This window comes from Chamaea fasciata, unplaced genomic scaffold, assembly GCF_029207755.1.
Source record: "Chamaea fasciata isolate MVZ Bird 193981 ecotype frontalis unplaced genomic scaffold, bChaFas1.0.hap1 SCAF_1, whole genome shotgun sequence".
In the NCBI taxonomy this organism is placed as follows: Eukaryota; Metazoa; Chordata; class Aves; order Passeriformes; family Sylviidae; genus Chamaea; species Chamaea fasciata.
Genome location: NW_027094086.1, coordinates 121,093,524 through 121,120,214, shown reverse-complemented (window position 1 = coordinate 121,120,214; position 26,691 = coordinate 121,093,524). Strand labels below are relative to the sequence as shown.

The window sequence follows — 26,691 nt, the reverse complement described above, 5'->3', positions numbered from 1 at the left end:
GCAGAACCTTCCTACCCTCCTGTGGACCAACACCCTCACAGAACTTGCCATCATCTACAAGCTTACTGAGGGTGCACTCAATCCTCTCATCCAGGTCACTGATGAAGATATATAAAAGACTGGCCCCCAGGGCTGCGCCCTGGGAAACCTCTTGTGACCAGGCAACAGCTGGATGCGGCACCATTCCCCTCCACCCTCCAGGGCCAGGTATCCAGACTGTTTTTTACTCAGTGAAGGGTGCACCAGTCCAAACCATGGGATTACCAGCTTTTCCAGGAGAATGCCATGGGAGACAAGATCCATCAAAGGCCTTGGTGCAGGCCAGGTAGACAAGATCTACAGCCTTTCCCTCTTCTGCTAAGTGGGTCACCAGGCCACAGGAGACCAGGTTGGTCAGGCAGGACCTGCATTTCCTAAACCCATGCTGGTAGGGCCTGATGCCTTGGTTGTCCTCTATGTGTGATGGCACTCAAGATACCTGCTCCATAATCATCCTGGGCACCAAGGTCAGGCCAACAGGCTTGCAGTTCCCTGGATCCTCCTGCCAGCCCTTCTTGTGCCTGGGTGTGACACTGGCTAACCACATTTTGAAAAAACAAAACCAAAATTAAATATACCAACAGTTCTTTACCTTGCGAGACAGACTTTGGTTTAGAGAGAACAATTTTCTTAATTTTGCTAATTTGTCTGGATCACCAATAAATACTGGTAAATTCACCAGAGTTGAAAGATTTAACTTCAGTGTTTCAGCTCCCCTGCTTTCAATTTACTAAGAATTTTCAACTGCAATTTATGGATAAGACATCATGGATTCAAAGGCACTGAGGAGTAACCAGCTAGAACTTGTGTTGTCACCAATTCCTCATGGCATATTCTATCAGATTTTAAGATGTGTGCTGGTGTTTCTTTTAACTATTTATTAATAGTTCCTGGCACCAACACTCAAAAAGAGCTAATACATTTCATACACTTGCTCTCTTAAAATCATGACAAACTCCTTTGGTGGCCTTCCCTGACAATCAGGATGAAAATTTGCTGCAAGGCCTTTGTGGTCATATTCCTTTTGCTGTGACGACATCAACATTCAACCAGCCACTTGCCAGAAAGCTGAACAGTCCATAGTGTTTCTCTCATTCAACCATCTCATCCCAACTCCAGCAAGTGACAAGGATGGCACAAGAGAAAGCTGGACTACTCACTCTGCTTAGCCATCCCATACAACCACATACGGATTCTCAGGGAAGACAGGGCTCCTGAGAAGATAGGTAAAAGCTGACCTTATCATCCACACCCCAGTATCAAGTATTGTTTAACCGATATTCCAAAGTGACACAAAATGCAGAATGAAAGACAAGAAGCAGAAGTATCAGTGGACTTAACTTTTATTGAGGGGGAAAAAAAGTTTTACATGTAGCTGTAAGTTTTTCCATCCATACTTCCAAAAGTTCAAAAAGGACTGGAAACAAAACTTGCTCCATCATTATTTCAATACCAAAAAGTTGTCAATTTTTTCCTTCATGAACAGCAAATTATATAACTAATTGCTATGTTCAATAAATATTTTTTCTCCTGCACCAATTGAGGGAAAATATTCAACAAAGTACCACAAAGACCCCAGGAATTTAACAATTTTAATTTCAACTGCTATCCACTGTGTAGCAATCCAGAAACTTTTTTCTATAAAACACACAGCCTTAATTTTGAGTGTACAAGGATCTATTCTCCCAGTCAGTCAAATGTCAAATTCGGATCTAGCTCAAATAGTCTACTCTCAAAGCAACTACTTGACAAAAAAAAAAAAGAAAAAAAAAAAAAAAAAGAAAAAAAAAAAAGAAAAAAAATTCCTCTGGTTCATGACTATCTAAGCAAATTTATCATTACAGAAAAGGCTCAAAGTCATTACTTGTTTATCAAAGTAATAGGTAAACATTTTAACAGAAAGATTAACAAGTTACTTGGAAATGCAGGTTTATGTTAAAGTATCCGAGTGTGTATACTACACATGACATGCAAGCTTTAAAAATATCAATGCTCTCTTCTGATTAGTCAGGAGTCCAACTGTTTTAAAAACAAAATAGGAATGACTTCCAAAACGTATCAGCACTTTGGGGTTCTCTATTTCATTTTGCTCAAGATGTTTTACTACACAAAAACTACAACAATTACAATATTTAGGAGTATTACAATAAGAAGGGATGGAAAATAGGAATACTTCAACTGAAAATATGTATATTCTAAATGAACCAAAGACTTGTGAAAGAGCTGGAAGGAGGACATGAAAGGGAAGATGGAAGGGAAAGCAGTAGGGATGCTAAAGATCTGAACTTTGTATTTAAAAATCAAGTCCTCAACTGTAACTCTTCTGATCTTCAGTAGCGCCCTGGAAAAAACAAAAGATGACACAATTACTAATTACACAATCATAAACTAACTGTACACATTATCTCAGCTTAACCGTGCCCAGCTTTTTGTGCTTTCACATTCAGAATTCCCACTGATCAATTCCTGTAACAGTGTTTATGTCAGCCAGATCCTGTTTATTCACTTGTATTTACTTACTTGGACTATAGGAACGGGATCTTGATCGCGATCGGTATCGACTATAATAAGGCGATGGTGATCGTCTCCTTTAAAGGAAATTAAAAAAGAAACCAAACAACATCCATTATGAAAGAAGCCTTATTCACATCACTTCTACAGAACAGAACCACTTCCTCAGCACTGAAAGACTTGGCCTGCATGAATGATTTCTGCTTTATTTGGCTGTGGCTTATGGTTATTTAACAAATGCTTTTATATTTCTCTATTTGATGTGTTTAAACGCGAAGATATTCCCAAACAAAGAATTTAATAAACTCTCACTAGCCTTACAAACACATGAAGTGCTTTTCCAGATGCCTACAATTCTTGTTGAACAACATTCTCTGAAACCAGATAACTTTCAAAACAGCAAGATGGTTATGAAATGTCAAGCATTAAAAATCTCATCTACAAATAATCCCTTTTTAAACAGCAGTGTGTATCAGCTGTCCCTGGTTCTATATACAGCATAGAAAAACGAGTTCCCTTTTTATCTGTCCACTTGATTCCTGGGGTACATGCTCTACACCTCCTTCACACAGCAAAATTAACCCCTTGCCCAAGAGAAAAAGCAAATTACCTAAACACTGAAGATTCTGACTACTTTAATCCCACAAAACCTAAGGGAATGAGGCTCTAACACATACTAGGCATGAATGCAGAAAATTGCTACAAACTGAATAATGTGTTTTGTTATCTAACTTTTCAACAAATCCCGTTACAGAAACAAAATAAAGGTTAGGTACCTGTATCTGTAGTCATATTCTTCATATCTGTCATATCCTCTGTCATACCCCCTATCATAATATGAGTCCCGACGACGACCTGCTCCACCGCCACCACCTCCTCCACTGCTATTAGGGGAAAAGAAAGAACAAAAACAAAACCCCCTTTATATATCAACTCTTCATCTTGAGTTAAATTATTAGATAAATAAATATAAATTATTTTGTATCTTTTTAAAAGTGGTCTTGTAGTAAATCAGACAGTTAAGACTAAGACACAAAAATATACAAACAAAATACTTTTAAAAAACCACCTTCAAAAACTCCCAGAAAAACTAGGGATTTGACCCTAATTCCCATCAAAATCAAAGGCAAATGCGCACCTCAGTATTTCAGCAGGCTAAGGATACATTAACTGATCATGCTGGATATTATTTTTTAAAAACAGGCCCTTCAATATTTTTATAAATAAACATACAACAAACTACAGCAGGATTTAAGTGTACGTGAACCACAGTACTGCATTCTTTATATTAGTAATTTCTTCAACCAGAATCTAGCATTCAGTTTAAATCCATTGAACTTACTGTGTTGGCCTGCCCATGTAGATGCCTGGGGTGGGTGTATGCGCTCTCTTGGTGATTGAATAATCCACTCGAATCCTCCTGCCATCCAGCTCCATTCCATTTGCATGCTCCATCGCCTGCAGGAGAGACAAGGAACAGGGATGTGAAATCTGCAACCTACTGGTAACTATGGAGGGCTACGTACAAACACATTCATTTCCACCAGAAAAACAACCCTGGAACTTGTCTTGTTTAGACTGGTTACTAGTGCCCCACTGTGGCGACTGGCTCATCTCTTGTCCCCATGCCTGTCTGCCGGTGGTGTTACAGGACTGCACTGGGGTGCCGAACTAATGCGATTTTCAATCCCTTCTTAAGAGAGCACAGGCTAACCACTAACACAGCCACTCTCCCTAGACTTTATCTTCTACCCATCTGAAAGGTAAACTGAAAGTCAAAAGAGCTTTTCTTCAGAAAACTGCATCTTTCCTACCGCCATCTCTGACCCAGAGGGGACGGGCGGATTCAAAGGCTGTGCAAAACAGTGGCTTCCTGTAGGGTGCATATGGCCGGATTACTGCTCGTCGGCTGCCATTTCATGCTCTCCCAGCCTCCTGCCATCTCCCTTACAAGGACCTACTTCAGCAGAGCTTAGTAAAATGGCGGGTTCAGCCTACATGGATACCTAATTACAACCTTCCTCCCCACTCCCCCTCACAATAGCAGCTCGCTTAAGTGATACACACAAGGGTCTGCGCTCAGACTGCCGCGCCTTCAGAGCCGCCTGCAGCCCCTGCACGCACTCACTGGGTGTTCCAGCCCCAGCTTCTCCACTCTGAGAATCAATACAATGGCCTTTCACAAACTCAAACCATCAAAGTAAGGTTTTCAAAGGAGCACAGCGTACTCCTTTGAGAATTATATTCATGCAAAAGTAACCTAAAAACCCAAACTCCAACAAATCCACAACAGTTAATTTTAACAGCTAATTATGGACTTGAGGGAATTTTTAAAAATTTGCTTTTGAATTTTAATAGCTTTTGTTAACTGCTACAAGATCTCTGAAATACCAAAACACACCACTTACTTCTCAACACTAAGCACAGCACTTAGTCCAATACACATTATTTTAATTTTTCATGTGTGGGTAAGACACACTGTTACAATCTTGAGTTAAAGAACATCACCACTTCGCTATTTTTTATCTGCAAGAAACACCCAACCTCAAAACACAAAAGTGCCTCTAAGCAGAGTGGGGTTTTTTTCTTCTTTTTAATAATGAGATTTATTTCAAAAGTCTCAACTCTAACAACTGCCTTACTGAACTTACACACATGTCATAAAGGAGATACAGAAACCTAACATCCACATGATTTAACTGCTGTGCCCAAACTGGAAGCGACTAATGATCACTAACGTATTTATCAAGAATGAGTTTGTATTTTAATAACGCTGTTTGTGTTCATACTATATCGCCACCTAGTGATTTGTGTTCCTGTACAAAACTAACTACATTTAGCCAACTGCAAAGGCACAGCAAAGAGCATTCCAAGTCTTTCAACATACACTCAGGTATATTCTGTGATAAAACACACTCCTTAGCTTTAGTTTTCTAGCCTTAACATCATATTTTTTCCACAAGGATGACATAAATTAAAATAAATCTGTGCATGCATCCTAGGAAAAGTACATGTGCACAAACCTAACAATGAAGGCTGCAAATATCTGGCCGTAAAATTACCTTCATGTTGAAAAGCATCTTTCTGGAAATGCAGCAATTAAACTTGTAAGAAATTTTCTGCTGCGTGGCATTTTTAAGTCCAGTCAACAACTTGCAGAATAGTAAGCTTAGCTGACAAGAAGCCACCTCAAATCCAGAATATCTGGCATGTGCGTCTTATCTAGTTAAGCCAACAAACACCTCTTCAAGATGAAGAATTCTTTGACAGAGGGAGCAGTACAGAGAAGAGCAACACACCAGCAAGAGAAATGAAGAATCAATTTTGAAAGTTGCCTGTTTGTTTTAGAAACACCAGGAAATGTGTTACATTTCAGTTGATAAAGACTAACTCATGGTTACCAGGCTGCACAGAACTCCTGACACCCAAGTCATAATGTCTAATGCCGCACAAAATATTAAAACATTAATTTTCTTATAGTTCAGCAGCTGTCAGCAATAGCTGCCAACTAAAAAATTTAAAATGAAGAAAATCTTTAATAGACAAACAAAAACCAATAAAGCCTCTTATAATTCTGACTGCATCTCCAAATGCAGGAAAGCCAAACCCTACAACAATTAATAGTATGGATCACCCACATGTAGTAATTAGCAACTGAAAATTCCTTCTAAAGAGGTTCCCTGATTTTCTGCACCACTCTTAATGTACACACCTCAGGTCTCTGAATTACTTAAGCTGACATGATTAGGTAAGGACTGCTGCAAGATGACCAAAAGCCCTCTCTGAAAACCTGTGTTCATGTAACTGATACAACAGTATTTATTTTGTATGAAGGCTGTAGAAATAATTTAGTGAGCCTAATCACTGGCATTTCTATGCTTTCTTGAAAATTGAAGTAGTTTAGAAGAAGATTTTGGATTTTAGAGTCTTACTGTATGTCATATTCAAAACAAATTTCCGTTTCCTTTTCTTGCCGGTTTGTGGTGTGCATGACTGCTGTGTCAAGAATATTTGAGTGTCAAAGAAAAAAGTTGCATAGTCTCTCTAACAATGCTGAAGACATTCTCAAATACTGTTTAAGGTGATCAAATGAAACTTTAAAAAGGAAAAAATGAAATGATATTGGGGTTTAAGACACACAATGCCCTCGTAGGAGTCTTTAACCGTCAACAATCTATTTTTACTACAACCTGGATTTTTTTTCCAAATATCTGAATGCTGTTAAAAGACTTGCATGGCTTTTGCAAGAGGACAGTAAACAAGCAAACAGCTTTCCTATAAACACATAATATTAATTTTGGTAGCAAATTCTATGGAAAACTTGATTTTTGTAGGCCAGAATACATATCTATATGTTTGCAGTCAGAAAACAGAACTAGGACTGGGAATGCATAGGTTTAATCCTGGATCACATTTTTGATGTTTTAGAGTTTTAAACCTTCAGCACACTATCCATAATAAGAAAATAATATTTATTATTATTAAGAAAATTATCTATTATTATAGATAATGGATTATCTATTAGGTGTTAGTTCAACAAAATGAGCGGTTCCTGAACTACAGTATCAACTCCAGTGGCTCAAACAAGTCAGAAAGCATTCAATTTAAGAAAGATTTCAATGTCATTTGATATTTAATACAGTATGTGATGTTTTCTGCATGTATGACCAGTGAGATACAGTAAAACAAATTTGGAAACACAACTTTTAATTAAATGCACAAACTTACATGGGTGGCTGGTTTTACTTAAGTAATCAAGAACCCACTAAAAAAAAAATTAAAGACTCAGTCAGGGTAACTATTTCAATAAGCTGACATCACTACAAAGTTAGCAACATACAGACTGAACACAGTTAAATAACACGAGCAGTTTATATTGTGACTCATTTTGAAAATGTGTTCTCATGATTTAAAAGTAACTCCACAAGGTACTGCTTTTTTTTTTTTCCCCTCCCCCTCACTGCAGTTTTGGGGGGGGGGTTCTTTGTTTGGTTTTTACCAGAAGTTCTCTACTGCATTTAATGCTACTGATAAAACCAGCATCTCCACTCTATCACAGGTACAGCAAGGGATGAAAGACACAATGGATTAGATTCCTCCCTCCAGTATATTGATCATTCATTCAATTATGGATTTACTGAGAATTGAAAGAAAATTAAAAAAAAAAAAAATATCTGATGGAATTAAAAAACTCATCTTTTTACACTTGCTGCAGTCTGCCAAGTTCAAGTGTCCATTTCACTTTTCAACATTTGACTTACATATTCTCTACTTTGAAATTTCAAAAAAATTACAATATTGTCAATTATAACTTTTAAACATATACAATTATACACTTAAACATTGATAGATTCAATGTATTATCTTTAAAGCATATTTTAGAACTTCAGAGCAAAGAAATAAAAGATTTTAGAGAACCAGAATGAAGAATTGGATGTTCCTGCAAGTACTAGCATTTTCATGGTATTTCAGAGTCTCCAGAAGTCTGCAACTTGTAATTCCAAACATCTGAGACCTTCGAGTGCTCTTTTCTGGTATATCAAGGGTTGATTTTCATACCACAAACAATACTTAAACCATTTTTTCAACAAGCCATAGGAGTTCTATCCAATGATGTTGGTTCTAAGCTAGTCTGCTTGCACCACAGATTAGCTGTTTTTCAAACTGAACAGATAAACTCCATTATTATTCTGGTCTTCGGCAACTGAATGATGTTAATGGTTTGCGTTGGTTGTTAATGAACAGTCCTTCAGAAAATGGTGCTGGGAAGATGGTCCAAACTTTTTGAAGAACATCTAACTAGCATTAGAAGATTCCATATTGCCAACAGCTGCCATAGCTGATGCTTCTTAGATGAGTTCCTCCTACAGACAGTACATTCACAGTAGCCTCAGTTTAAACAACCAACACTTCACAGTCTGAGCTACTGAAAAGCTGGTTTAGCAGCATATGAAATCCCTGGCAACTGTAGTAAGAACCACGTCCCTAGAACAGCCAGCACTTTTCACTCATGATTTTCTCAACTTACTGTTAAGTAAGACCCTGACACAATCAATTCCTCCCCCATCAACTTATTTTTTTTTCTCATCCTAGTACATAGAAGTTTGTGATCCTCTTAAACACAGGAAGAAAATCCTTATGTGATGGGCAGATGAATATCCCCCATAATTTAGTGAAAATACTGCAAAACAACATTACAATGCTGGCTCCGTGCCAGTGTTGCCAATACTGCAAACTATGTAAGAGAGTGTGAGAAACAAGTCTTGAATAGATGTTTAGCTGCACATGTAGCTCTGAGGACTTGGAAAAGGCTGGCCAAGAAAAGACCCTGCACCACCCAAGGCAAAAATAGCAATACCAAGTACTTTTTAAAAACCAATAACTTTCTGAAATAAAACAACTTCACGAAAAATGAAACCCACTATACCCATTCTAAAAATAGGTACATAATGACAGAAGCTTTTCAAACAGGCTTTGCACAAGCTGACACACAAGAACACTGGCACAGCAAAACCTCAGGTTTCTAGACAACCATTAGACATTCATCAGTTGTTTCCTAGACATCCATCAGTCCTTGACATTTACTGCCTGCTATCACACTTTGAACTAAAGGCAGTGTCCACAAGTATCTTCAATATGGGTCAAAACGTAAGAATCCAGTTGAGTGTTATTTTGCAAATACTACACCACTGAAATAAAAGACATCTGACAGAAAAATAACCTTATGTCTGATCATGAAGTTTCATCTTAACCTCGGCAGAGTTTCAAACAGACTAGAACATATTCTACAAGTAATCTCCTGGATTGGACACTTGCCTTGAAAACTTCTCAGTGCTATTATAGTGGAATGCCTGAAGCTACTGTGATGCTTTGACAGCTTCTCTGTGTAGTAGTTATCAAAAGCTAAGCTTGTGTTCCTCTTTATAACCAAGATGCTCATCAACATCTAACAACAAGACTTATGGTGTCATAATCTGAAATTCTGAAACTTCAGTTTAAGTAAAAATAAAGTTTTAAACTGCCCCTTCTGTACTTTCAGGACACTGAGAAGTATCACCTTGAAGAAATGCTATTTTACACTGGCTTTGGAGTTCCAACACATCGAGCTAGTTGACAACTCAAAATGCCTTTACCACCACATGGACACTGTACAACTTAGTTTCAGAATCATGACCCACAGCAACATTAAGTAGTTCAGTAACTGATCCAGTTTGTAAAAGTGGTAACAGGGATGACAAAGATCCTGAGGGATTTCAGCTGCAAGAGAATCCATGCACAACTGACACTGATCAATCTTTAAGTTATGAGAAGTTTAAACATAACTACTCACAATTCACTTGATGTAAAATTTTAGTATTACCTGTATTTCAGAGCACGTCTGCTGAGCAGCTTTGCTGTGCTAGCCTTCCTGAACAGCAATACTGAAGATTATGGAAAATCCACATTTTTCTGTAGAGTTCTACTCTCATTTAATACACCTATCTTGAAAAGAGCTGGAATTTAGTTCAACAGTTCGTCTCTTTATTTAGATGTTTAGGATGCTGAAGCTGAAGGTTTAGGATTCTGGTTATTGTTTTTGGTTGGCTTTTTGGAGATTTTAGAATTATTATTAAGAGGAGTTAGTTACTCAGAGCAGCAGTAATTCAAATGTTATTGCTTTTAAGCATACTCAACTTTTCAGACTATCTTCCAAACAGAGGATTGCTTCATTTCCTTCAGTGTTCTCCTACAGGGCCTGTCACAAGATTTCTCACCTACAGCTACATATCTACTTATCTATCTGTATGTATGTATGTGGCTACATTTGTATTTCTCCCCCTTTTTCACACCAGCTGGCGCTTATTGCCATCTTCAAATCTGTCCTCAAGGCCCATGAACTAAGTCAAATAAAGAAGTTTTTCTTCTTCTTGCCAAAGTATTTCAGTTATTTAAGTTGTAGGTGTTGGGAGAGTTTGCATCTAACCCCCTCTTCAGGCACCAAAGCATTGAAGAAAAGTAAAATGGGTTTAATTACATTCCAAATTATTTCAGTTCCTGCTTAAGGCCCTAATCTTTACTTCTGTATTTCTAAAAGCAAGTAACATCGCTTTTGTTCTTCCTTTGTGTTCCAGTTTCACAGCATCTGCCAAAACAGCTTTATACTAAGCAAATTACTTCATGTTTTTACATGGAACATTGTAAGAAACGCACGGTATCACACATGACCATTGCCCTGGCAACCAGGGAAAAAAACCCCCAACTTCTAAAGATGCATGAAGCTGTAAAACAGACAAGACTGGTATAGGAATGTGCCAAGGAATACTGTGCAAGTATTTGGGATGTGAAATGTTTCACACTTTTTCAAAAAGACAACAAATTCAGCGTGCAAAGAAATACAAGACTAGAAGTTAGAAGACAGCAGATCATTAAAAACAGATGGATATACAGCCATCCACCCCATGAACCTCTCTACCAACCTGTCCAACAGAGTGCAGGGAAATACAGAAGCGACATTAAAGGAAGTTTGGTGTCCTTTTACATACCTCTATAACCTGCAACAACCACACATAGACTACTCTTCCCATAAAATGATTCCCAGTTGGATCATACCAGAAGTCAAAGACAAGAACTAAGTATTGTTCAATCAGTTAATCCACAAAACAGGGTTTTTTCATTAAAATATCATCAAGTAGCATCAGAGTTCCTATTATTCAGCTCCTGATAGGTGTCATCCACCCTGGCTTCAATGCTAAATGATCTATAAAGAGAGGAGCTCTATTTAATATCTCCTTATAAATAAACCTATCAAATACACACATAATCAAGCAGCACATCTGCCCAAACCTATTAATCTATAAACAAGATAAAATCTGTGACTCAGTTTGTCCCAATGAAAGAGATAATCACACAATGCAGGCTTAAAGGATTTTTTTAGAGGGTGTCTTTACTTTTGAAAGCAACTTTATCTACAAAGTTCAGTGAATCTGGTGAAGTTCATGGTATCATTATGGGGGTAAAAAAACTACTGCTTATTGTACATTAGGGTGAATCATAACACAGGCTGCTGTTCATACTCTTTGATTTTTTTCCTTACAGATCAATTCTACTAACAACTCAGTCTAGCTATTAACAGCTATCTGTTAAACAAGCAGGAAAGCAATTGACCAAGGCACAAATCAAGACAAACCCCAATGTTTTTCAAATGTACAATGACATGGCCTAACAGGAGAAAACACAAGGGGAATCTCTAGAATTGATTCAGAAAACAACTTAGAACTTTAATTTCCAAAATGTTTCAAAAATACTTTAGACATAGAAGCCTCAAAGATTTGCATTTTGAAGTAACAGACTAAAATCGAAGTCCAGTGCTTATTGGTGATTCAATACAGACAGCTTATGCTCAAAATCTGCCCACACAGCCGAATACTGAACTCAAATGCTTCATTTGTTCAGAAGTGCTATTTTGCTTGAACAAAGATTAATTAATTTGAAATCAATCTCAGTGTGAGAATTCGTTAGTGAATACATACTCAAAAACTTGGGTATTTTTACAGACAATTAATGAAGATACTGCATAAAGAGCACACCTAAAACAGAAGCAAAGCATGCATTTACCTCTTTAGAATCATCAATTCTCTCAAAATAAACAAAAGCAAATCCTCTTGATCGTCCAGTCCGTTGATCATAAACCACATTGACACCAGTCAAAGGTCCATAACGGGAGAAGACTTCGCGTAAATCTCTCTCAGTAGTGTACAAACTGAGACCAAACACTCCAAGACAGGTGTTAGGATCTGGATTAGCCTGGTAACACAAATATTCAGCTTAAGTTAATTTTAGTTTTAAAAAAATAATTTAATATATAAAACATTATCAATTATAAAAAAAAATTAATCTGAAGAAAACTAAACCAGTTAATACACAGTGTGACACTTTAACAGTTATTCTAATTTTAAAATTGCTTCAAAAAGCAACTACTTTCAATAAATTTAACTGAAGGAAAAGAAAACCAAGATAAATTTCTCATGTTGGTAAAAAACTCAGTTGATAAAATTTAGGCATTCTGATTTACAGCAAAGCTACAGATCAAGAGGAACCGATGTTGTTAGTATTTCATACTGAAATTACCAACAAGGGGCAGACACCACATACAAATCTGTGCTGAGAACAGGTCTGCCAGCCTGAACTCCCACCTTCAGCCCTTTTGCATGGTCATCGCAGGAACGAGAGAGTGCATACTGCCTCCAGCAGCCCACACTACATGTGAGCACTTGAGCTCCTCACAGACAATTGAATTATAATCTAGCTCCTACTGAAACTTCCTCCACCTCAGCACTTCCTATCCAACTACACTGAAAGTCAATATTTACATTTGTAAGTTAATCTTTCCACTTGTTAACTAGATGAAAGGCACCTGCTTCTTTCATCTAGAGAGCAACAAGTGTTGAAGGCCAGTTCTGTAAAACTGTAATCCAAAAGCATGCATATTTCTTTAGCACAACACTCTTGACTCTAACATGATGTGAGATCCTGAATAAATTTCACTTCAGCTAGACCAAGTCAAATATGCCATAGTACAAGGTACAAGTTCTCTTTTAGGTTCAAAATTTCTCTACATGCCAGAGAATTTTATCTAATGCCAAATCCTCTGTAAGTGTTATTTTGATCAAAATCAGCATGTTTTTCAGTTAGGTGTCTGGCACTTGTAATACTAGATGCAGCAACTTAAAACACCAGCAACAAGCACAGAGATTTAATGTTTCTGCCAAAATAACAACTGGAAGTTGACAAAGATGAAATCTGTATTTCAGTTCCAGGTAAGTCATCTATGCGTAGTAATTTATGCCTCAGAGACTGCTTTTCAGCCTGATTCAAAGACTGAAAAGGTTTAGATCTCAGTCATATTCTTTCAGTGCATCTGTTCAGGAACCTATTGTGAAAATAAGATGCCCACATTATTCATACATTTGAAGTTCCTCTCTTTCCATTTGTCAAAGTTCAAACTTCTGTTTTAAGACATGAATCTTCTGCAATTCCTCACTATAGCTGAAGAGCAAGAGACCTGGCAGTTTGTAATTCCAAAGTCTTAATTATACATGTCAAGATATGTATTTCTACTCCATATTTCAATTTGACAGTTCAATGACACAGGTAACTGTATTCATTTTATTACTGAACTCCTGCAAGTATAATGAAAACTGTCTTTTAAATCATTGTTTGGGTAAAGTCCTCCATGCATCCATACCTGTTGCCATTTTTTAATATCCCTCTTACACGTAAATCCTATTAACTTTTCTGAGGCAAGAGAAGTACTGAGATCAGTCTGCACACCCTAAGTGCCAAGTACATCACCACTGGAAGGCCTAAACTGTCTGTGGAGGACTAAAGGGCAGCTTTTGTATTAGATTTTTGTATTGCCTCCCATCACCCCAGTATGCAAGCCCTCTCTACAAGAAAAGAAGTGTCAAAATTGCTACCAATTTTCCTGGTGTCTTTAGGACCTTGTTATTAAGGGCATTTCAAATCTGTCTCAGTTTCAGTTTGGCAGTGCTATAACTACTCCTTAAAATTACCAAGAGATTCACTGTGAAAACACTCAGAGTGTTTCATTAAGTCATTTCCAATGCAGAAAAATATCTTTACATAGCAAAGCATCCTAATATTTTCTTAAGTAATAAAATGTATTCTTCCACCTTTCACCAGAAAGATGGCTAACCTGCTTGAAGTTCAGCTATTTCTGCCAGTTTTTCAAGACACTAGATTAATATTTACTTCAGAGTTATTAGACGCTGGCAACAATCCATAAAAAGCTACTACCAACGTTGGTTCACCACAGCTTAAGCCACTGCATGCTAGGACTGCTGGAGTCTTGCCCTTTCTCCCTTTTGCTTGCTCCCTCACATTGGTATTACCTGCTCCTGGTCATCTGCTTCACCAAGGTAAGCCTGCAAAAACTGCCTGTATGCTTTTTGACAGAATCAATAAAAAAAATCCGCAGACTAAACCAAATTAAAACTAAAAGGATCAGAAACATATCTCTGCCCTCAACAAGAAAAGGCAGAGCCGTGTAGCTGTGTGCAGTGACATTCATTCAGACCAGCCTGAAGTGATGTGAAACCAGAAGCTAAAGCACTGAAACAGATTAGACAAACTGGAGTGGAGGGCTACAAAGATTAGGGGATTGGAATATCTCCCTTATAAAGCAAGGCTCAGAGAGCTGGGCCTATTTAGACTGGAGAACAGATGACTGAGAGGGCATCTTATCAATGCATACAAATATCTCAAGGGCAGGTATCACAAAGATGGGGCCAGACTCTATTCAGTGCTGCTCAGCAACAGACAAGGGGCAACAGGCACAAACTGAAACATGGGACATTCCATCTAAATATGAAGGAAAACTTCTCTGAGGCTATCTGAACAATGAAACACACCGAACAGAAAAGTTGCCAAGTCTCCTTTTCTAGAGATGGTCAAAACACGCCTGCATGTGATCCTGTGGAACCTGCTGTAGGTGCACCTGCTCTAGGAGGGGTTGGACGAGTTGATTTCCAAAGGTCCCCTTCAACCCCAACCATTCTCCTGCTACAAAGGACACTGGGAGAAATCTCAGAATGACAAGATCAGTATTTTAGATTTTGGTCAGTGTAGCTATAGTTTCTCCTGCTCACATGAGAAGAGACACTTCTCATTTACAGTCTGAAGACTTACTGTGCCTCCTTTTCACAACCGCAGATTTTTCTCATCTACAATAAAGATTTACATATTACCTAATAACACAGAGTTTTACTTCAAGGTAAACCAAATTAAATAATCAGAAGCATAAAAATCACAAGCAACCTTCAACACACACTCTATAAGCAAATGAACACTTGGGAATTTCCTTCTATGGATCCCTATGTCAAATACTGTCAGGTTGCCACCACACACAGAGGTGGTCTCATTTTTGTAAAGGTTACATACACTTGGAACAAACAAAAAAAAAAAAAACAAACAACCCAATCAGAACAGCTCAACTTCTAGAGCTCATGGAAGCCCATGTCACCATACCTGCACATACTGACTTGCAATAGAAAGTTTTTCAACTCATTTCTACAATTCTTTCTCTAATTTCTTCTCTGTCAGTTGCAGGCCCAAGAAGTAAGTGCTTAGCTGTAAGGACAGAGATTGCTTCACACCATACCCCACCACTCCCACCCAATTCCCGTATCCTCCAGTGAAAAAAGAGCAGGTCAAACTCAGCCTGCAGATAACCTGGACTACACTAACAAGCAGCAATTGTTTTGTTGATACTCAGCCTTTCTGAACATGACATACTCTGCTGCCAGTGTGCCTTCTCCTGTTGGACATTGGAGAGTGACTACGGCTCCTTCGACGACGGTACTCTGGTGTGTATGATCTGCTTCGAGAGCGTCTCCTATGGGAGTGAGAATGGGATCTGGAGCGAGTGTAACGTCTGTGCGAGTGTCTTCTGGACCTGGATCTTCGACAAAGAAAAAGCCTTTAGTCAGCTCATATGCACATGGTCATAATGTATTCAACTGCAAATCATACATTTTCTAGAGAAAAATCTTTTTTTTAGATGATGTCCACAATTAAAGCCATTAAGCTGCTTCTACCTTGCACATCTAAAGATTGCATGGATCTCTGAAAACCTGCTCGGTCACACCATTTTTAACTCTTTGAGAGTACTTCTGGCATACTCGGAGGATTATATTCACTGCAGTTTTCAGGAATTTCAGAGTTTAAACTTATATCAGCCTGGCTGCTTATCTAACTTACAACTGAACAGTGACACAGAAACTAGATATGCCATATTGTAAAGTACTGTTTTGACTGAAAAACTGAAAAATCTGGCAGGACTACAGTGCTGCAATATCTACAAGTGAAGTTGAGGTGTGAAAATTACTCCAGACAAAAACAAAGCAAAACCCAAACACCTGCTCTACTCCTCAAGCACTTCTTTCAAAAATCTTGCTGACAATAAGCTGCTTAAAACAGGTAGGTAATCATCTGGCTAAACACTGCAAGAAGAGAAACTGTAACAACAGCTGAACTTTGGCAATTCAGAGTACAGCAACTCTTTCAGTTGCTCTGGTAAGAACCATATAAATAGAGAAGATGTATTACTGTTCTCTCCCAAGAACTGGGAAGAAGAAACAATTTAAGACTATTCCTCTTTCCCCTCTAGTGCTACAAATGCTGTTTTCTGTTTTCTTTCTTGGTTGATCAAGAAAGATTCAACAGATCTCCCCATTTTCCTTAATACGTTGGTAAAAGGGAAGAGAGAAGACAGGTAGTATAAACCAGGTCATACTTATAGCATATTTACAGAAAAAAAGCCCAAGACCTTTCTCTTCTGATCTGTGCAGATCAGAACTGAGAGCTCTAAAGCTTTACCTCCACACATCCATACTTGGGGTAGAGAAGGACAGATAAGGACATGTGCAGCACTGAAAAGTGAATTTAAATCTTACAAGTCTCATAAAGCAAGAACCTATCCACACCCAATTTAAGATGTAGTTTTTGATTACGTTTTTAAAGCCTCCAATGAAGGAATGTCAAGAACATTCACAAACACTGTTTTCCAATATTTCTAACAGCTAGACAGCTTACTTTCTTTCTCCAACCCTGATGCTTTTGCACAAGGTCTCATTTATTTTTTGCTCCCTAAAGGAGAGGTCCACCCAAGAATTCCCCCATAAACTATTTTCGGAGAAGGAAGCAGGAGCTTCACAGAATTGTAATGCAATCCATTCTCTCTCTTCTGGAAGAGACAAACCTTCATATTTCAGTTGTGATTTCTATGTTTCTAATTATAGTATTTTCTCTATTCATACCCATGAAATAATTTCCCAACTTCATCCACCTATATGCGCACAAACAGGCAAATTAACACATCCCTGTTAACACACCCCAAAAAGTTTGTCGTTTTTACAACAGGGGAAAAGAAATTTCATCAACCTACCAAAACAACAGCAGTAACACAGAGCTGACATAAAGAACTTTGTGAACATACCTTGATTTTGATCTTGACCTAGAGTGCGACTCAGAGTGTTTGGAAGCCCTCGATGGACTGCGAGATCCTGACCTGCTCTCTGATTTTACACGAGCAGGACTCCCAGCTGGAGATTTTGACTGGGAGCGAGACTCCTACCAAAAAAGACAGTATTAAAAATGGTATTGGTTGTGTAAATGCCTAACTCCTAACATTTAAAGTACAGTAATTCTATTATATTGATTGCTCCTGAAAAACAAGTGGTTAGGCAATACCCTCCAAAACAAATTTCATTTTGCTAACCCACTGTTAATATTGTATGCTTGCCTCAAATAAGTCCCTGCTTGAACCAGATCACCAATTCTCTATTAACTAAGTAATCATGCAAATTCATCTACAACTTGATCATACAGACACTGGAACATAAACCATACATTTACTTAACCTAGGACCCATTCATTCTTCCAGATTCTTTTAATTCTACTTCACTCTTGCTTTCTACTTTTCTTCATTCTTCATTGAGTTTTTCATTTTTCATACTTCGTGTATTCTTCCCCAATTCAAACAATTCATTATAGCCTTAAAAAAATATTCAAGTGCTTCTATCTGACCAATCTTCTGTTCAATTTTTTCCCCCATTCAATTTTAATTTTCTGATCTTTAATACTTTTCATTAGCCTTCTTTTATCTTGATTTATCTTCCACATTCTTGGAAAAAACTCTTCAATTTCTTCACGAACATTAACCTTAATGGAAAAAGAACATTTAGTATATTTAAGCACGTGGGGATTATAAAACTCTGCTGGAGTTCAGATGTTATCTACCAAATTGAAAAACCAGCAGGTAAAGTGCAAGAAACTATTTTATAAAACAACTTTTTAAAAAAAATATCTTTAAAACTGTATAATGTCTATGGTTCTAACAATAAGCTTACTGAGTTCTCAGTGTTTTATTGTATTGGCAAAGCTACCCTCCTCCCCTCTGAGATTTTTTTGATAAGATACATAGATACACTAAAAACTAATTAGCACAAATATACTGAAGTATTGATATCAGTGATTCCCCCCCCCCCTAAAATAATAACTATGTGCTTCTCAGTATTGAATATCCCAAATTTTACTCCTACAGATTACTAAGACACTCTCAATTCAACAGAATGGCCAAAGATTTCGAGTCAAAACCTATCTATGCACATACTTACTTGCATAATACATGCACATAGGTATAAGCAACATAAATTAACATTCTTCCTACTCTTTCTTCCTCACTGTTATCCTGTTTTCCTTATATAATCCATATAAACTAAGATGTAGAATGGTATAGTTAAAATAATCCAACAGAAGTAAAAACAGGAGGGGTTTTTTTCTTGCATGGTAAGGCACACAAGAGAAAAACTAGGAAAACAAGCAAACAAAGAGCAGGTTAGGATTTCCTCACATTTTACAGTGTACAGCATTTCTAGGGAGCTTAGCTATAAAACCCCCTACAGAATAGTATGCCACATACATTTTTAACTTCACAAAATACTTAATGAAAAAACGCACAGCAAGCTCCCCTCCCAAAGGTGTCACATTCCATGTTTATTTGCATTATTTCTCCCCCTGACTGTCTTCACAAGTTTTTCTCTTCCTTACTCTGCCTAGGTCCAGATTTGTGTTTTCTTTTGCAGCTAAAATTCTTCACTACTTTGGGCTGGAGTTCTTTTTCAAGGATGCCATCCTCGTATTTCAAGCCAGTAAATTCACCAGAAACAGAACCTGAGAGACTCTTTGCTACCAACTATTACAGCGACTCTACCGTTCCCCTTTACCCCAGTAAAAAGGACAAAGGACTCGAGGAGAATGTCACCTACTGGGATGATGGGCCCGCCATGCTTTAACAACCACGGCTGAATTCAAAGCTTGGCTGTAACTGGGTCTGTGTAACAGGTTACCCTGATGAAGATGGCTGTGTACTGAGCTAACTACAGCACTTCACTGAAATAAACTATGTGCACGCCTTGAAATACTACAAAATTTAATCTGCTGTTTTGACATTTGAAAGCCGCTGTTTGCAATAAAAAAAAAATTCTCTTATAACCACTAACATGATTTTTTTATCACCTTGCCTCTGTCTCTGTACTCTTAAATGTTTGACAGCCTCCTAAATTCCCTTTATAACTCATCCCTTGCACCAATTGCCAACTTCTCTGGGACATATTTGTATTTCTCTCCCTAGTAAAAATGATCTAGTAATAAAGAAAAACATTCCAAGTGCATCAGATTTAGAAAACATCGTTAAATAAAAAGACAGAGAATTCACCCTCCTCAGACACTCCTTCCTCATAAGGATACTGCATTGTCCGTACTTTTTACATCTGAAAGATCAATTCTTGAACAAGAACTCTGGAAACTCAAACAAAGGCAACCCCCCAACCCACCCCCTGATCCTGCACAACCTAGAAGTGTCGGGAGGTGCCAAAAATCCCATGGACCCAACTGCTCCCACACAGTGCAGAATTCGGCTTAGTGTTCTTAGCCATTCAACTGAAGCATCTTATAATACCACCCAGAATCTTTAATAGCATCAGCTATGACATCATCTCTGTCTAAAGCTGACAAAAGCAAATATGACATGATTTCATATAGGTTAACTCCTTTTGGAAGCATCTGTTCAAGACCCTTAGGGGCTGTACTCCCAAACACACAACTTGAAAACTGCAGCGACAGAGGGCACCATGTCAATTTCAAAGAGATTTCAAACTTCCCCGACTAAGTCACTGTAGACTAAACTGCAGCTGAAGAGAGACTGATTACCTGAGAGCAGCTGCACATTGTCATTGGCAAGCAATTACAACTCAGCTTTTGAAGCAACTTAGTTGCAACTCCCACAATGCTTCTAAAGGACACTAAGGGAACCACAATAACCCGCAAAAGTACCTAGATTTACATCAGCAAGGCTACAGGCAGGGATAAAGGGATTCAGAGCTTCAAGGAGTCACAAAGAGAGATTTTGAAGACTTTTTGTCCTCTACTTCCCACTACGATTAAACAATTAGCAAGCTGTATATTAGTCTACACCACCGACCAACCCAATTGCTCTTCATGGACTATTTATATCCATTCTGCAACATTTATGACAAAAGTATTTAACATTCTTAGTATGTCACCTTTAACATAAGAAACCAGACAACTCCATTACCCAAAGCACTAAAATATCTCAACTTTGTACCAGTTTTAGAGCAACCTGTATGTTCTCACCTTAGCTCTGTCCTTACCACAGAAACTAAATACTGTTTGGAGGGAAAAGACTAAAACTGCATTTTGGATCCTCGGCACTCTCTTATGTTTCTGTTCTAAAGATCCTCAGTCATTAAAGGGCCACAGATGAGACTCAGCTTAAACTCAGCTCCTCATCCCACCAGCTTCCTACAAAACAGTTTCTATCTTAGTGCCTTGGGGTCCATTATGCAGCTGTCCAGTCACTGCTTTCACCCTTACAAACTTGCAGGCAGATAATTCACTATCCCCATGTCAAACCATCGAGATTTGCTGTCACCAGAGCCTGCAGGAAAAGAAGCAGAGCTTTGTAATATTCCTCAGATCAGACTTCCCTTTCAAAACAAATCTTGCATCTGCCAATAACACTTTTCCCAGGAAACAGCTCTTCCCAAAACACCAAAAAACCTGCTCATCCAAACAAAAAACATACAAAACGCCCCAACCCCGCCAATAATAATTACAAAGAAACCCAAGTCAATGGTAACTCTGAAGAAGTGCTCTTCTTCAGAATAAGATGTAGTGCTTTCCTCAAATACACACCAGGAATTGGGACTAATGATTCCTCAAGAATTGGAACTTGGGGCCAAAATCGTAGACAAACAGAAATTTTAGGGTTTGCAGCTTCAGTTACTGATTTTCTGGATGAAATGCACAGCGAGAAGCATTTCAAGAGAGCACTGAGGAGTATTTTTAATCCTTGCTACCTTCTTTCTTCCCAGGAAGAGTAACAAGCCAAAGAGATATGGAAAGGACCTCTCCTCCTCTCCCCCATTTATCTACAATCCTAAAAGCCTCAGACACTGAACAACTATCAACAACTTTGGATGATCCATCTGAGCCAGGCATCAGTCAGTCCATGGATTTCATCCAAACTGTTGAACTGATTCAAAAGTTCTATCTACCACTTAAATTCAAAAGAAATCCTACTTTCCAACGTAATCACTGTTCTGAAAGCATTTAAAACACTTTTATGCATTGCAGAATCTTGAAGAAGTATTCTTTCCATTTTCCATCCATCAAGAGAAGGTGTGGTAAAGAGCACTGGGGGAACCGAAACAAAACAAACAAGTGACCAACCAACCAAAATAAGCCCCTGGTTCTTTCTCTCACATCACTCTTCTGTCCTGATCTTGTCATGCCTCACCTGAACTCTCACCTTAGCCTTTCAGTCATACTCTGAAATTGTATCTAAATTTAGAGCCAGATGCTAACTAAAAAAAAAAAAAAAGTGCAAGTTTAAATTAAGCTTTCTATATCAAAGAATGAGAAATGAAAAAAAAAAAAACCAAAAACAAAAACACCCAAACAACAAAATATTAAATCACACAGGAATTTCAGGGTGAAATTCATTTAACCTGGGGTGAAAAAAAATGACAGGATAAGTGGTCTAGCAATATCATTTCCAAAAATCCTGTTCAAAACTAAAAAAAATAAATGAAGTCGAACTCTATTAAGAGGGGACAGAAAAATATAAGCAGTCAAAAAAGAAACATGACTTTAGCAGCAGCCCACATTTGCTGGATGAAACTGTTAAGCTACTGACATCTCACTTATGAGGACAAGATTAGGTCTTGGCAGGAATCTACCAACTTTCCTTGAAACTTACAAGAGAAGTTAAATCCTTTTTGCTTCATACTGTGATCTGTCACTATGCTAAAAATAAAATGAATCTCTTAATTAGCAAATAAAATGGATCACTTAATTAGCTACTCTTCTATAAATATTACAATAGTATACACAATAAGCTTCTGTATAAAAAAAGCATCTCATAAGTTGTTACCTTGAGGACCTGGGTATTTGAAGTTACTAACAGAAGCAAACTTTTATGTATTTCTCAATGAACTCACTTATGAAAAGAAAAAAAAAGAGGCTTCAGCAATAAACTTTTTGAAATTACAAGTTAATCCTCTCAATGAGGCTTGAAAATACACCTCTTCAGGGAGTGTTCGGTAGTCATTCCTTTACCACACATGGAAGACAGTAAAAAGAATTTGTGTCCAAAAGGAGCATCCTTCCCATCTGACAAGGTCCAGAACAAGGCACAATTTATCAAGCTTCATTAAAATAACAACAACAAAAAAATTGGACTGCCACAAAACTCCCCCACACTAGTCATTAGACAGTGCAGGGTGATCACAGCGCCCTCCAAGGGAACGCAGAAGCCCTGAGCATCCTTTGTGCTCGTGTTTGAAAAGGTGTGGGAAGCAGCAACACCGCTCCCTTCCCTAGAGGTGGCAGCTGCCACTGCAGGAGAGATGGAACACAAGAGCTCAGCAAACCTGGCCATGACACCGTTGGGGATTTTTCTGCCAAAGAAATCATCTCAGCCTTGATCAATTAGGTAATTTAATACGTATTTAAGTATTTTGCATCCAAACTTCATGAAACAAATATAAATATGTGTTCACTTTCACAGCTGAACTAACCCCAAAGCCACTTGCACAGTTCCTTCAACAAGGTAGGGCCACCTGCATGACCATACATTTCTTGAAGTATTATATTATATTATTTATTTATCCCACTGCAGGATCCTGCACAGAGCAGGATCATTAGAAGGAAGACAATCAATATAGAGCTGTAAAATTGAATTTCACTTCTGTTCTGATAAAAGGTTTGGCCTGTTTAGACGAACAACTCATTCATACTGGTGGAAAGTTACTGAACTGTTAAGATGGCAGAAATCAAATGTTACCAGAAGCTCAAAAGAAAAAAAGTGATCCAAGTTTCTGATCAAAGTGGAGCTACTGTAGTGCAGGTTTATGCAGACTCCCTCTTGTTCCCCAAAGGCTAAACACCAAATAAACGGTAGCCTATAAAAAATAACAAAAAATATGAAAGGAAGTTGCCTGTCATCTGACAGAAATAAGAGATAGAAAAAGCCTCATCTGTCTAATCTGCTCCTGAAAAGCATTCAATGGTGACAAAATACTTTGACTTTCCAAAACCAAGGCACTGGATAAAAAGCGTAGTTTAATATCGTTTTTATTCTGAATGTCCATAAACTCAGCTCTAGCACATCCACTATATTTTTAATTCTTCTATCTATTTCTTTCCATTAAATCACCATGCTCGAGTGGGGGGCTTTCTTCTGTTCCACCAGCCACACTCTTAATAGAGTGCTTGTTCATGTTGAAACAAAATGACAAAAACAGAGTAGATGTTAATTAGTCTGAGCATATTTGATTAACATTGGCTAAAAAAAAAAAAAAAAAAGTCAATAACGGAGTGAGTTCAAGAAGGAAAAGCTCTACAATGATTTCAACCAATATTTTAGAAATGGAAGTTTTAAAGAATGCAAACTAAGCAATTTCATTGGAAAGCTATTTCCATAATTATTAATTTCCTGTTCAGATTAGTTAATACGATTTCAAAATTATAAATTAGAGGCAAAGCAACACGGTATCTTACTGTCAATAAAATCAGCATTTAAAAACTTCTGCTCATACTCAACTTTCACTGAAGCTCTTTCGGGACAATATGCACCTACACAGATGAAATATAAAAGGCCTTAAACTAAACCCAACCGAAACCTCCTTACTCCTCTGGCATCCCGTTTTTAAAAGCACATCACACTCATCAGCACTTCAACTGACAGGTGGTGGAAGAGCTAAAAGGGGACTCAGAATTCTTATCGGTGCCAAATTCCATGCAAACAGCTTCTTTACAAAGTTCCTGCCAGTTCCTGCAGTTCTTTCTCCCAATGCAAACTTCTGCTTTACTCTCAGTGCTCCGTGCCTGGATGTAGCAAACTGAAGCATCGAGACATTCAGTGTCTCATTCCTCTCCAATTGGGAACAGCAGACCAAACACTACAGCCTCAAAGCTACAAGGGCTTAATTTGATGCCTGTGAGCGCTTTGAATGGAAATGAAACAGAAAACATTAGTCTGAAATAATTTCTTATTTCGAGAATTTTAGTACCATCACAACAAGCGGGATTACTGAAGAACAAAAAAAGTGAAAAGGCTCGCGGATGTTCTTCAGTGAAACCACAAAATCCCGGACTAGAAAACAATCAAGTACCTGCCATTATGCTCAGTTATGTCACACTGATTGAGAAATTTCAGTGTAAGGAGCAAAAACAAAAGACGTTTTCCAAATGAAGACTCAACACAGTCAGCAGTCCTTTCCAACAGGTAAATTTTCCATCACAAAAACAAAAAAGGAATAAAGGAACAACTGATAAGGAGAAGTCACAGAAACTGCTACTGTGGGACTTTTCAGACTTCGTGTACTCTCAAAACGTTTTACTTCTGTATTTGGCAGGAGGTGGCGTGCAGAAATACTGAAAGTACAGAGCTGTAACAACAGATCCATCAAAGAGCCCGATACTAACGTTCTGATAATTAACCTAATTTCTTTCCTAACAATAACCCACACGGGGAATACAGACAAGAAAACAATCCTTAAAGACATAAACCTTGACTGTAAAATGGGAGATTAACGCGTCATCTTAAAAAGAGAAAAAACCAACCAAACATACTCATCGCTCAAGTTTCTGAAATTTAAGTTGTTTCCCCTTCCGAGATCTGTTTATTTCCCCCAATATCGCTTCGCTGCACAGCCACCTTTTGTCCAAGCAACCAACACAAGAGCAGGTTTTGTTTACCTCACGCGAGGGAGCAGCAGCAGCTATTGCACGGCTAGGTAACGAACTTGCAGCCTACGGATTCTTTAAATCGCCACAAAAATGGCAACAATAGTCATGTAAAAGTCGTTTTTGGAAGGTAATGCCGTTCTTCCAAGATTTTATTGCTCGTTTCTCCAGACAGTAACTATATATATATAACTGAAATGCTGCTGTCACCGGATCATCAGAGAGAGTCACCAAGAGGACGCTCAGATGTTCCTCTAAAGAATCTCTTTTAAAAGAGCAAAAAGAAAACCTCCGCAAAACTGGAAAAAAAAAAAAGTAAATTGTGATGGAGGAGCGCACATTTCGTCCCCGTTTCAAGCAGCTTCTAATTCCTGCTTGCCTCGATCATCACTAAAAAAAGAAAAACAAAAAACAAAAAGAAAACCACAAGAACACTGAAAATGGAAAGGCACACGTGTACGTGAAAACCCGCAGCCATCAGAAGGAAGACACGGGCCTAACGAGGTTACAAAGCCACAGCAGCTCGTTCGAAGCCTTCACCTGCACGATCGATGACTTTCAATGGTTCAATAACCACGGCCAGACCTCCCCAGTGGCCGGAGGGGGCCCGGCCCGAGGCGGCTCCTGAGCTGGGAGAAACCGCGCACCTCGCACAAAAGGACGCGGGCTCCCTCCCTCCTCTCTGGGGCGGGAGGCCTCGACAGCGCGGCCGGGGAAGCGGGAACGGCCCGGACAGCCACCCCCGGGCCCGACAGCAACAAGGCAGCTCGGGACCGCGGGAAGAAAACAGAGCAGCGGGGAGGAAGCCCAGAGCTACAGCAGCGCCCCGTGCACGGGCTCAGCCTGCGCTGGCCGGGCGGGGAGCGGGCCGCAGCACCGGCACCCGGCGCGCGAACCCCGCCGGGGCGATGGAAGCAGGAGTGCGAAGGAGACGCGGGCGGCGGAGAGGGACGCGGGCCGTCACCCACTGCCCAGGCAAGCCTCGGGAGCCTGAAGGAGCCATTTTAGAGCCAAGCTGCGCTGCCCCCAACCCCGCTAGGCCCGAACCCCGAGTGCCGCCACCCACCGCCCGCAGGTTCTATCCCCTTCTCGACACGGCCCGCGCAGGGGAGGCCACTCACCCTCCCCTCGAAGTTATTCTCCTCCACGTCGCTCATGTCGGCTGAGTCCTGGCCACGGGACTAGGGCGAAGGGGGGACGCTAGTCCCGATTAGCAGCAACAATACCCCCGGCCGCTGCTATCGCCGCCGTTACCGCTACTGCCGCTATTACCGGCACCACCACACCACCACCACCACCACCACCGCCTCC

The 26,691-nt window shown here is 39.0% G+C and overlaps 1 protein-coding gene across 3 annotated transcripts; it reads right to left on the bottom strand.

Annotated features, from left to right (window-relative positions):
• Positions 1–1,364: 1,364 nt before the first annotated feature.
• On the bottom strand, positions 1,365–26,691 carry TRA2A (transformer 2 alpha homolog). Of its 3 annotated transcripts, none has more exons than XM_066195699.1 (8): positions 26,502–26,691; positions 17,546–17,679; positions 15,844–16,009; positions 12,145–12,333; positions 3,893–4,008; positions 3,327–3,434; positions 2,560–2,627; positions 1,365–2,380 (listed from the first exon to the last, which is right to left on the bottom strand). In XM_066195699.1, exons 1-8 carry the CDS (start codon positions 26,535–26,537, stop codon positions 2,370–2,372), a joined length of 828 nt encoding a protein of 275 aa, XP_066051796.1. In that variant the 5' UTR covers positions 26,538–26,691; the 3' UTR covers positions 1,365–2,369. The 3 variants fall into 3 exon arrangements, with proteins under 3 accessions (XP_066051796.1, XP_066051805.1, XP_066051814.1); XM_066195708.1 differs by having other exon boundaries at positions 3,327–3,431; XM_066195717.1 differs by having other exon boundaries at positions 15,844–16,003.